This window comes from Pecten maximus, chromosome 17, assembly GCF_902652985.1.
Source record: "Pecten maximus chromosome 17, xPecMax1.1, whole genome shotgun sequence".
Lineage (NCBI taxonomy): Eukaryota > Metazoa > Mollusca > Bivalvia > Pectinida > Pectinidae > Pecten > Pecten maximus.
The window spans coordinates 10,882,090-10,894,990 of record NC_047031.1 but is presented as its reverse complement, the minus strand read 5'-3'; the positions used below and the strand labels follow the sequence as shown (position 1 = coordinate 10,894,990).

General features: G+C 39.5%; 1 protein-coding gene across 1 annotated transcript in view; it reads left to right on the top strand.

Moving 5' to 3' along the window:
• Positions 1–11,859, top strand: part of LOC117315480 (CDC42 small effector protein 2-like) — a 71,030-nt gene extending 59,171 nt beyond the window's left edge. The window contains exons 3-5 of the mRNA XM_033869684.1: positions 2,830–2,943; positions 3,338–3,440; positions 10,771–11,859. Coding sequence (XP_033725575.1) covers positions 2,830–2,943; positions 3,338–3,440; positions 10,771–10,790 — 237 coding nt within the window. The 3' untranslated portion in view covers positions 10,791–11,859. The remainder of the gene's footprint in view (positions 1–2,829; positions 2,944–3,337; positions 3,441–10,770) is intronic.
• The last annotated feature ends 1,042 nt before the right edge of the window (positions 11,860–12,901 follow it).

Here is a 12,901-nt window from a genome sequence, read left to right as displayed (position 1 = left end):
TTGGCTGATCTTTACATAATTAGTACATACAGCCACTCACCACCCCAGGGGGAGTAAATACAGCCACTCACCACCCCAGGGGGAGTACATACAGCCACTCACCACCCCAGGGTGAGTACATACAGCCACTCACTACCCCAGGGGGAGTACATACACTGATACAGCCACTCACCACCCCAGGGGGTGTACATACAGCCCCTCACCACCCCAGAGGGAGTAAATACAGCCCCTCACCACCTCAGGAGGAGTAAATACAGCCACTCACCACCCCAGGGTGAGTACATACAGCCACTCACCACCCCAGGGTGAGTACATACAGCCACTCACCACCCCAGGGGGAGTACATACAGCCACTCACCACCTCAGGGGGAGTACATACAGCCCCTCACCACCCCAGGGGGAGTAAATACAGCCACTCACCACCCCAGGGTGAGTACATACAGCCACTCACCACCCCAGGGTGAGTACATACAGCCACTCACCACCTCAGGGGGAGTAAATACAGCCACTCACCACCCCAGGGTGAGTACATACAGCCACTCACCACCCCAGGGTGAGTACATACAGCCACTCACCACCCCAGGGGGAATACCAACAGCCACTCACCACCCCAGAGGGAGTAAATAAAGCCCCTCACCACCTCAGGGGGAGTAAATACAGCCACTCACCACCCCAGGGTGAGTACATACAGCCACTCACCACCTCAGGGTGAGTAAATACAGCCACTCACCACCCCAGGGTGAGTACATACAGCCACTCACCACCCCAGGGGGAATACCAACAGCCACTCACCACCCCAGAGGGAGTAAATAAAGCCCCTCACCACCTCAGGGGGAGTAAATACAGCCACTCACCACCCCAGGGTGAGTACATACAGCCACTCACCACCTCAGGGTGAGTAAATACAGCCACTCACCACCCCAGGGTGAGTACATACAGCCACTCACCACCCCAGGGTGAGTACATACAGCCACTCACCACCCCAGGGGGAGTACATACAGCCACTCACCACCTCAGGGGGAGTACATACAGCCACTCACCACCAAGAGGGAGTACATACAGCCACTCACCACCCCAGGGTGAGTACATACAGCCACTCACTACCCCAGGGGGAGTACATACCACCACTCACCACCCCAGGGGGAATACATACAGCCCCTCACTACCCCAGGGTGAGTACATACCGCCACTCACCACCCCTAGGGTGGTGAGTGGCTGCATGTATACCCCCTGGGGTGGTGAGTGGCTGCATGTACACTCCCTGGGGTGGTGAGTGGCTGTATTTACTCCCCCTGGGGTGGTGAGGGGCTGTATGTACACCCCCTGGGGTGATGAGTGGCGGTATGTACTCCCCCTGGGGTAGTGAGTGGCTGTATGTACTCCCCCTGGGGTGGTGAGTGGCTGTATTTACTCCCCCAGGGGTGGTGAGTGGCAGTATTTACTCCCCCAGGGGTGGTGAGTGGCTGTATGTATTCCCCCTGGGATGGTGAGTCGCTCTATTTACTCCCCCAAAATATATAAAACAACTGCAAAATATGAACACAATAAGGATGTACAGTTGTGGGTATCTTGATGGTATACAAGGAAAATAAGGACGTACAGTTGTGGGTATCTTGATGGTATACAAGGAAAATAAGGATGTACAGTTGTAGGTATCTTGATGGTATACAAGGAAAATAAGGACGTACAGTTGTGGGTATCTTGATGGTATACAAGGAAAATAAGGATGTACAATTGTGGGTATCTTGATGGTATACAAGGAAAATAAGGATGTACAGTTGTGGGTATCTTGATGGTATACAAGGAAAATAAGAATGTACAGTTGTGGGTATCTTGATGGTATACAAGGAAAATAAGGACGTACAGTTGTGGGTATCTTGATGGTATACAAGGAAAATAAGGATGTACAGTTGTGGGTATCTTGATGGTATACAAGGAAAATAAGAACGTACAGTTGTGGGTATCTTGATGGTATACAAGGAAAATAAGGACGTACAATTGTGGGTTTCTTGATGGTATACAAGGAAAATAAGGATGTACAGTTGTGGGTATCTTGATGGTATACAAGGAAAATAAGGACGTACAGTTGTGGGTATCTTGATGGTATACAAGGAAAATAAGGATGTACAGTTGTGGGTATCTTGATGGTATACAAGGAAAATAAAACCAGGTGTTCTGGAATGTTACGATTCTGGGAAATAGAAACCTATAAATAGAAACTTGTAAATGAAATTTGATTTACTTGGTATAGCCCTGAAAATGCAATTTCATTTCTATCTATATACACTTGCATGTGTTAAGGTAAAGACTAGAGGTAGTGAACATTGAATGTGAATCTTGTCATATATAACAAATGTTATTTAATTGTTGTTCACTACTTCTGTAAAAATATAAAGTACATCTGTACGACAAACTTTTAAATCAGCCTTGTTACTGTGGAAATGTTGTTACGACCTCATATCTTTGGCCTCGGTATAGTGACTTATAATTCAGCCTTAGCTATGGAAATGTTGTTACGACCTCATATCTTTGGCCTCGGTATAGTGACTTATAATTCAGCCTTAGCTATGGAAATGTTGTTACGACCTCATATCTTTGGCCTCGGTATAGTGACTTATAATTCAGCCTTAGCTATGGAAATGTTGTTACGACCTCATATCTTTGGCCTCAGTATATATAGTGACAATTTTCACTCGCTAAGGTTCTTGAGAAAAATATTTTCTAAATCGAACACTTACATTACCGGTATGTTAGAAAATATTAAATATATTCAAATATCATGTCAACACAAATGTTTGATGACTTAAAACATTTTTTTGATATTTGCAGAAGCGACGACGGCGAATAGACCCCAGTATGATTGGTCAGCCAACAGATTTCCGTCACACCGGACACATCGGGTCACGAGACATAGGAAATGGTGTATCATCCTCCAACAGCACGGTAAAGTTTTATACCATGGAAAACTATATATATATATGGTATATATAAAGTTTTCAAACTATATGGTTACCTCAACGATTATTATTTTACGTTGTCAATTTATGAAAATGTAGAAATAGATTGTAAATGAGTAAATTGTCAAATTTCCCTCACATTTATCCAAATATCTGTTCCCTCAGTTCCGTATTTATCTGACAATAAGCCCATGTATAAAATAATCCAAGTAATGATGCTACTAAATGGATTTTCATTGTCCAATATTCAGCTTACTTTCTTGAGTTAAAAGTGTTCTGTCCCCAGGTCTCTCTACAGAATAGATACAGTTAAAGTTTGTGTTTATTCTGAACATTGGCCTCTGTGTATTATCCTAACCTGTATCTATATTTATGTTCAGATGAGTGAAGTGCAATCACAGATGTCCTCTAAAGGTGGATATGACCATGTTTCACCAGTGAATGTACATCTTAATGTGATAGACCTGCCCCACAAACACAATGGTAAGGTATTGGTCCCCTACAAACACAATGGTAAGGTATTGGTACCCTACAAACACAATGGTAAGGTATTGGTCCCCCACAAACACAATGGTAAGGTATTGGTCCCCCACAAACACAATGGTAAGGTATTGGTCCCCCACAAACACAATGGTAAGGTATTAGTCCCCCACAAACACAATGGTAAGGTATTGGTCCCCTACAAACACAATGGTAAGGTATTGGTCCCCTACAAACACAATGGTAAGGTATTGGTACCCTACAAACACAATGGTAAGGTATTGGTACCCTACAAACACAATGGTAAGGTATTGGTCCCCTACAAACACAATGGTAAGGTATTGGTCCCCTACAAACACAATGGTAAGGTATTGGTCCCCCACAAACACAATGGTAAGGTATTGGTCCCCTACAAACACAATGGTAAGGTATTGGTACCCTACAAACACAATGGTAAGGTATTGGTCCCCATAAACACAATGGTAAGGTATTGGTCCCCTACAAACACAATGGTAAGGTATTGGTCCCCTACAAACACAATGGTAAGGTATTGGTCCCCCACAAACACAATGGTAAGGTATTGGTCCCCTAAAAACATAATGGTAAGGTATTGGTCACCACAAACACAATGGTAAGGTATTGGTCCCCCACAAACACAATGATAAAGTATTAGTCCCCCACAAACACAATGGTAAGGTATTGGTCCCCCACAGACACAATGGTAAGGTATTGGCCTCCACAAACACAATGGTAAGGTATTGGTCCCCCACAAACACAATGGTAAGGTATTAGCCCCCCACAAACACAATGGTAAGGTATTGGTCCCCCACAAACACGATGGTAAGGTATTGGTCCCCAACAAACACAATGGTAAGGTATTGGTCCCCATAAACACAATGGTAAGGTATTGGTCTCCACAAACACAATGGTAAGGTATTAGTCCCCCACAAACACAATGGTAAGGTATTGGTCCCCCACAAACACAGTGGTAAGGTATTGGTCACCCTACAAACACAATGGTAAGGTATTGGTCCCCACAAACACAATGGTAAGGTATTAGCCCCCCACAAACACAATGGTAAGGTATTGGTCTCCCACAAACACGATGGTAAGGTATTGGTCCCCAACAAACACAATGGTAAGGTATTGGTCCCCACAAACACAATGGTAAGGTATTAGTCCCCCACAAACACAATGGTAAGGTATTGGTCCCCATAAACACAATGGTAAGGTATTGGTCCCCCACAAACACAATGGTAAGGTATTGGTCCCCAACAAACACAATGGTAAGGTATTGGTCCCCATAAACACAATGGTAAGGTATTGGTCCCCCACAAACACAATGGTAAGGTATTGGTCCCCAACAAACACAATGGTAAGGTATTGGTCCCCACAAACACAATGGTAAGGTATTGGTCCCCTACAAACACAATGGTAAGGTATTGGTCCCCTACAAACACAATGGTAAGGTATTGGTACCCTACAAACACAATGGTAAGGTATTGGTACCCTACAAACACAATGGTAAGGTATTGGTCCCCTACAAACACAATGGTAAGGTATTGGTCCCCCACAAACACAATGGTAAGGTATTGGTCCCCATAAACACAATGGTAAGGTATTGGTCCCCCACAAACACAATGGTAAGGTGTTGGTCCCCAACAAACACAATGGTAAGGTATTGGTCCCCCACAAACACAATGGTAAGGTATTGGTCCCCCACAAACACAATGGTAAGGTATTGGTCCCCCACAAACACAATGGTAAGGTATTGGTCCCCACAAACACAATGGTAAAGTATTGGTCCCCACAAACACAATGGTAAGGTATTGGTCCCCATAAACACAATGGTAAGGTATTAGTCCCCTACAAACACAATGGTAAGGTATTGGTCCCCCACAGACACAATGGTAAGGTATTGGTCCCCACAAACACAATGGTAAGGTATTGGTCCCCACAAACACAATGGTAAGGTATTAGTCCCCCACAAACACAATGGTAAGGTATTGGTCCCCACAGACACAATGGTAAGGTATTGGTCCCCACAAACACAATGGTAAGGTATTGGTCCCCACAAACACAATGATAAGGTATTAGTCCCCCACAAACACAATGGTAGGGTATTGGTCCCCCACAAACACAATGGTAAGGTATTAGTCCCCCACAAACACAATGTTAACGTATTGGTCCCCATAAACACAATGGTAAGGTATTGGTCCCCCACAAACACAATGGTAAGGTATTGGTCCCCCACAAACACAATAGGCCTCTCTCAAATTATATGCATGCCTAGCATTCCTATCTCAGAACGAGGCTAAGTGAGTACAGCCACCGTAGCAACGCATACACAATGGCTTCCAGTCAAGCTACATGTAGCAAAAACAAACAACATTATTGTGCACAAAATTGTGTATCCAATGGAACTTATGGTGATTCTATTCATTTTCACCATATTCCAAAAGATGAGGATATCAAAAAGCAGTGGATTATAAAAATAAGAAGAGATGAAGGGCAATTATTCAAGGTAGGTTAGCCTTCACCTAATACATGTAAACGCATACTATGGTCAATCATTTTTCCTTTCTTGTTATTTTTTTCTGCAAGTGAACAGTACATGTCAAGACATATATAAAATAACAATTGCAAGCAGTTCAAGTATTTCATAAAATAAGTGTTCAGTTTAATACCGTAAATATCATAGTAAATGTGCAGGTTGCTATTTATATTACAGATATGAATTTTGATACAAAAACATTATTTAATATAGTAAATATGGATATGCATTTAAATTGCACCTGATTATAACACAGTTATTACATACATATACCTTTAATATGCATGTAGTGTATACACGTTCTTTATGTTACAGTGATGAGACAATGTGTATTGAGACACAAGTGACAGAATAGTTTAGTAAAGATAACACAGAATCAGAAGAAAGCAGCACAAAAAGGAGAAAAATAGAGACAGTGTTGGAAACAGCCAAAAACAACATTAAAAATCCTGAAGAACAACTGTCTGAAAAGGAGAAAGAGTTGACATGCTTAACATCAGCAGTTAAGCATGGAAAACATTTGTGTAAATAGATTTTCAACAGATGATTCTCTAATTTCATTCTACATAGGGTTTCAAACATGTTTACATTTTCTTACCTTTTTATGTATACTGCTAAAAACATGCAGAGTGCATATTACAAAAGTAGTGAAACTTTTAGTCTTAGTGGTAGAAAGCGTTCTATGTTGCTCATTGACGAGCTTTTCTTATTTTTTTTTTCGCCTTTGTGCAGGATTATTAAAACAAGATCTGAGTGTTTGATTTTCATCAAATATATTTAAAACATACTCCTTTTCTAATTTTTGCTGAACACTCAAAAGAGAGCCTTGTGGTATATTACCAAATTTTGATTCTACCGCTAGTACGTTCATTTGTGTTAAAGAAGAGAGAATCAATACATCAAGTGGTACTGGAGATAGACTTCTATACTTTGTGTCCCATTTAACATTTTCTCCACGAATGGGGTTGAATGGGGTTGAATGGGGTTGTTTTCAGATTTTGGTTAGTCGTAGACAAGTTCAGTGCGGATTTCTGTGATGAATACCCGCTTATCTTTAAATCCTGGACAGCCTTTCCTTGGATTTTCTCCCCTCTTGGGACTTGCCAAGTTTGTGGCCGGGATGTCTTTGCAATTTTAACTGGGATAGCTCTTTGACTTATAATCTTGAATTTCGCAAGCTGGTACAGCCTTACTCACTTCAAGAGTGTTGATATCACCTAAACTCACCTGTAATGTAGTTATGATATCCATATAAATAATTCATTATGTTTACATAATGACAAACGTTTTATGTCTTGGTTATCTATCAAAAGTGAACGACACAAAATAAATGCATTGATATGTTTTCATTGATTTGATGTGACGAGTCATTTTTTTTCTCTGGAAACGGTAGCATTTCCCTGTTACTTCACAACCTTTTCCGACTGGTTTTACTATAAAATGAGTTTAAAAGTCATGAGTTCCATAATATATACATGTAGAATAATCTGTTTTCCATTTCTGGTCATGTACAAGTCTAGTATACTGGGTACTTAATTGAGTAAATAAGGTTTCCATTTTCTATTTAGAGGACTGACCCTAAAGGCCTGTAAGGACTAGGTGCAGTTTGAGATAAGACTTTTTGCTTGTATAAATTCTTATCTATAATTACAATGAAATTAATGACAAGGTGGGATCAGTGAGGGGCTGCTGTGATATGTTAACAGACTGGACCCAAGTACAGTCCCTAAGGCAACAAGGGGAGAGCAATTCGAGATGCTGATAATGAGGTTTAGGAATGGCATCCCCCTGTAATTATTTGTTTCTTGTCCTCAGACATTCTGACACCCTATATATATTACATGTGGCAGTGTTAGTAAAGGGATGAGTACCAACATTTTAATGTTGCTTGGCCTTGACAAATAAAAGAGGACAGACCAGGCACTGAATTTCGACAACCACTACACATGAACATAGGAATATGTATACTGTATATTTCCTTCGCTAAAACACTTCAGTCCTTTATTCATGCTCTTCTGTTCAGAGGATGTTTGGTTTTTTGTTTTGTTTTTGTGTTTGGATATAGTTTTCAATAAATGAAAAGGTAAGTGAAGTAATTAAATCTAAATCTCTATCACTGTATGATGTAGCCATAGCTGCACATTACTAGGGACGCTTCCTCACTTAGCCTCGTTCTGGTTTAAACATGAATATTCATGAGGCAATATTAAGAAGGGTCTATGATAAGGTATTGGTCCCCACAAACACAATGGTAAGGTATTGGTCCCCTACAAACACAATGGTAAGGTATTGGTCCCCCACAAACACAATGGTAAGGTATTGGTCCCCACAAACACAATGGTAAGGTATTGGTCCCCACAAACACAATGGTAAGGTATTGGTCCCCACAAACACAATGGTAAGGTATTAGTCCCCCACAAACACAATGGTAAGGTATTGGTCCCCACAGACACAATGGTAAGGTATTGGTCCCCATAAACACAATGGTAAGGTATTGGTCCCCACAAACACAATGATAAGGTATTAGTCCCCCACAAAAACAATGGTAGGGTATTGGTCCCCCACAAACACAATGGTAAGGTATTGGTCCCCACAAACACAATGGTAAGGTATTGGTCTCCACAAACACAATGGTAAGGTATTGGTCCCCCACAGACACAATGGTAAGGTATTGGTCCCCATAAACACAATAGTAAGGTATTGGTCCCCCACAAACACAATGGTAAGGTATTGGTCCCCACAAACACAATGGTAAGGTATTGGTCCCCCACAGACACAATGGTAAGGTATTGGTCCCCACAAACACAATGGTAAGGTATTGGTCCCCATAAACATAATGGTAAGGTATTGGTCCCCCACAAACACAATGATAAGGTATTGGTCCCCCACAAACACAATGTTAACGTATTGGTCCCCATAAACACAATGGTAAGGTATTGGTCCCCAACAAACACAATGGTAAGGTATTGGTCCCCCACAAACACAATGGTAAGGTATTGGTCCCCCACAAACACAATGGTAAGGTATTGGTCCCCCACAAACACAATGGTAAGGTATTGGTCCCCATAAACACAATGGTAAGGTATTGGTCCCCACAAACACAATGATAAGGTATTGGTCCCCACAAACACAATGGTAAGGTATTGGTCCCCTACAAACACAATGGTAAGGTATTGGTCCCCCACAAACACAATGATAAGGTATTGGTCCCCACAAACACAATGGTAAGGTATTGGCCTCCACAAACACAATGGTAACGTATTGGTCCCCTACAAACACAATGGTAAGGTATTGGTCCCCCACAAACACAATGGTAAGGTATATATACGCGTATTGGTCCTCCACAAACACAATGGTAAGGTATAGGTCCCCACAAACACAATGGTCAGGTATTGGTCCCCACAAATTCACTGTTAAGACATTGGGTCACTACAAACACAATGGTAAGGTATATATACGCGTATTGGTCCTCCACAAACACAATGGTAAGGTATAGGTCCCCACAAACACAATGGTAAGGTATTGGTCCCCACAAATTCACTGTTAAGACATTGGGTCACTACAAACACAATGGTAGGCAATGAGGCCCCTGCAAACAATGTTAAACCTCATCACACAACACACAACGAGATAACGCGTCCTGAAAAATTTACACTGTGCCACGGAAAACGAGTATGGACCTGTCAATTTAACTGTCCTTGTTGACAGTAGATATCACACATTGGTACACTTTAAACCAGCAAAGGCTTCAGAATTGATGATTCTGATTGACCTCTCAAATAAGCACAAGTTAACGTGAAAATATGTGTTAACAAGTTTGTACACACCTGTTTGTGATAAATGTTCCTGTAAATATACAAATGACTTGGTATATCAATCTAATCAATGAAAGTCACAAACATGGGAATAACTATGTGGTAAACAATCAAAGATTGTACACAATTCACTCAGAAAGTATATTTGGTCAATCATGCATATCCTCAATTTTAATCAGTACCATCAGTTAGTTACCATGTAAGTTATAAATACATGTAGCACAGTGAGGGTTAAGGTACCAACACAACCACAATTCTAAGGTACACCTCATTATAAATCCTAGTAAGGCTTTGAATCAAACCCCTTTTTTTTATCTGTTTGACAGTCCATTGTCCTTCCCTCTGTCACATTAACAATTTAGTAACCAATACATCTGAAGAACTACTGAAGATATAATCCAATGGACTTGTTCAGTATTAACACCAAGTTTGGCCTTCCAGCCACCATTGTTATTTTTTTGTGATTTTGTAAATATATCTGATTGATTGATAAAATATTCAAGATGGCCAAAAGCAGCTATTTTTCTCAAGAAATATGGAAGTGATATACATGTATTTTCTTAAAGCTGAAGTGTCCTAGCTCTGCCTTCCACACCATAAGCCTTGTTGAACATTGAAACGGATAGCCATTTTGAATTTTGAAATATCTTTTTTGACACTTATTTAGTCAATGGACACCTTGAAGGGATATTTCTAAACAGCAGACTGAAACTAAGACCATGAAACTAGTAAAAAACATATCAAAATTACATAAAACCAATAATGATCATCCATGGAGGGTGCCAAGGTCCCTCTGGGATCTTTTATGTATAGAATTAGCAGTCTCATTCATTAATGTAAAGAGAACTACATGTATTTAATCTTTCCTCCGAGGTTTAAGTATCGGTTTATTAAGAAAATTTCATTGCAACTATTACTATGATCTTTGTTAGTTGACTTTTAGTTCTTCTTTGTTTCTTTGCAGGCACAGAGCTTCTGAGTTAGTGACAAAGAAAGAGACAGTGTAAATAATACAGGACGTCTTTGTGTGTAAATAATACAGGACGTCTTTGTGTAAATAATACAGGACGTCTTTGTGTGTAAATAATACAGGACGTCTTTGTGTAAATAATACAGGATGTCTTTGTGTAAATAATACAGGACGTCTTTGTGTAAATAATACAGGACGTCTTTGTGTAAATAATACAGGACGTCTTTGTGTAAATAATCATTGATAGGTCGAGATGGAATGCGAGAGGCAACGTTCAGAACAATGAGAGGAACAGCGAATGGAATGTTGAATGTTTAGGTAGATCAGAAAACTTTGGGAAGGACTTTTGATATGTAGGACATCTCTGAGGGTTTGGATGCAGGAAGTTTTCTTAAGGTACATGGTGGATATAGGAAGTTTTCTGTGAAGAGTGATTGAAAAGTCATGGAAACCGTCTTCAACATCTAACATTTTAAAGATGACCCATACAGGAAATCTTAAATATTGTAGGATCTAAAATGGATTTTACCAGATCACATCTCAACATTTTCTACCATATTTCTCCATCAATAAGTTATAACATTGACTTGAAGTGAGGAGTATCATTATAGAGGACACTTATCAATTCTAATTATAATCTCATTAAACAGCAGTAGATTGGGATTAGTTGATTGGCTCATTGATATAAAGGATATAAAGTCAGAAAACATTGTGTGAAGTATAAAAACGGTATGTGAAGCCCAGAAGGGAATTCTTGATATCAAGGTTGAACCTGCTGTGAAAGGAAGCAATAAAATATAGCAGTGACCACAAGATACATGGATTGATGAGGCTCCTCGTCTTCCCTGAAGTATTCGTCAATACTAATCCTCAGAGAAGCCTGTCTACTGTATGTGTTGTTACATGTAAGGTTAAAGACAAGACACCTGTCGTTTTGACCATAGTCACACTGAAGTAAATAGTTGTACTTTTAGTTTCCTAAGGTTTACAGATGTCCAAAAAGCCTGGTGCTTGTAAAAAAAATCTAAATTGATCATGTTTTGGATTATTTTATTGTTTTCATTATTAAAAAATGACTATTGAGATTGGTATTTTCCCAGTTCATCTTTTAGACTCTTCCTAGAGATTATGTCCCTCCATCATTCCTGAACAAATCTATCTACCTACATTTGTATGTTGAGAAGTTTTCTATTTTTGTGGATGCTTTGAAGTATTTATTGCAAGATTTTTAGACGAGAGATCATTTTTATGGAAAAGGTGAGAGAGAATTATATAGATACATATATACAATGTTGATGACTAGATTTTTAAAGTGTTCATTTAGATTTAATATATTTGTAGATTTTATCATATGGAAAAGTATACTAGTTCAATGATAAAGAACAATAATGTTGGATATTGAAGCCATATTTCGTTCTTCAATGTTTTTTTTATTCTGACTAGAATTCAGAAATATGGCGTTATGACGGATGCCATTTTGTTGGCGTTAACATTTTGCCAATTTTGGTAAATCATTTTTCTTTCCTTATTGTTTTTTTTTTTTTTTTTTGCGTCAAAATATCAAACTTTGTTGTCAAACAATTTCATATATTACGTGAGATAAACTTGAACTGTAAAATTCATGAATCCTCTATAAAACATAAAGACATGAAAATATTGTGAAAATAAATTTGTGTGGGTCAGTCTTGAAGTTTGAAATTCTTGCAGGTCTTTTGATTTTGACCCATAATGATATCTTTTCTTCCTCAGAATTACCATTAGCAATATTCTCCGTCTTTCTTAATTAATAATAACATTATCAATATCCTGTCTTCCTCAATAGATTGTTATTTCCTCTAGTCTATGATGAAGTTTATGCAACGTTACTATATTTGTATATAATAAAGATGATATTCAGTTGTTATGGGGAGATAACATTTATTTTAGGAGCAGCCAGAGTTTCCCCCCTCACCCAATGTTAGACATTTTGACTACACCAGACATCTGCCTGTTAAAATGTCGTAATGTCTACTGTAGGTGCGAGGAAACCTGGCTATGTTGACCACATATACTAGAAGATTTCTGATATAGCTACTGAGAAAACAAACTGGGCTTCTTAATTGAATGTTATTTTTAATTAACGTCA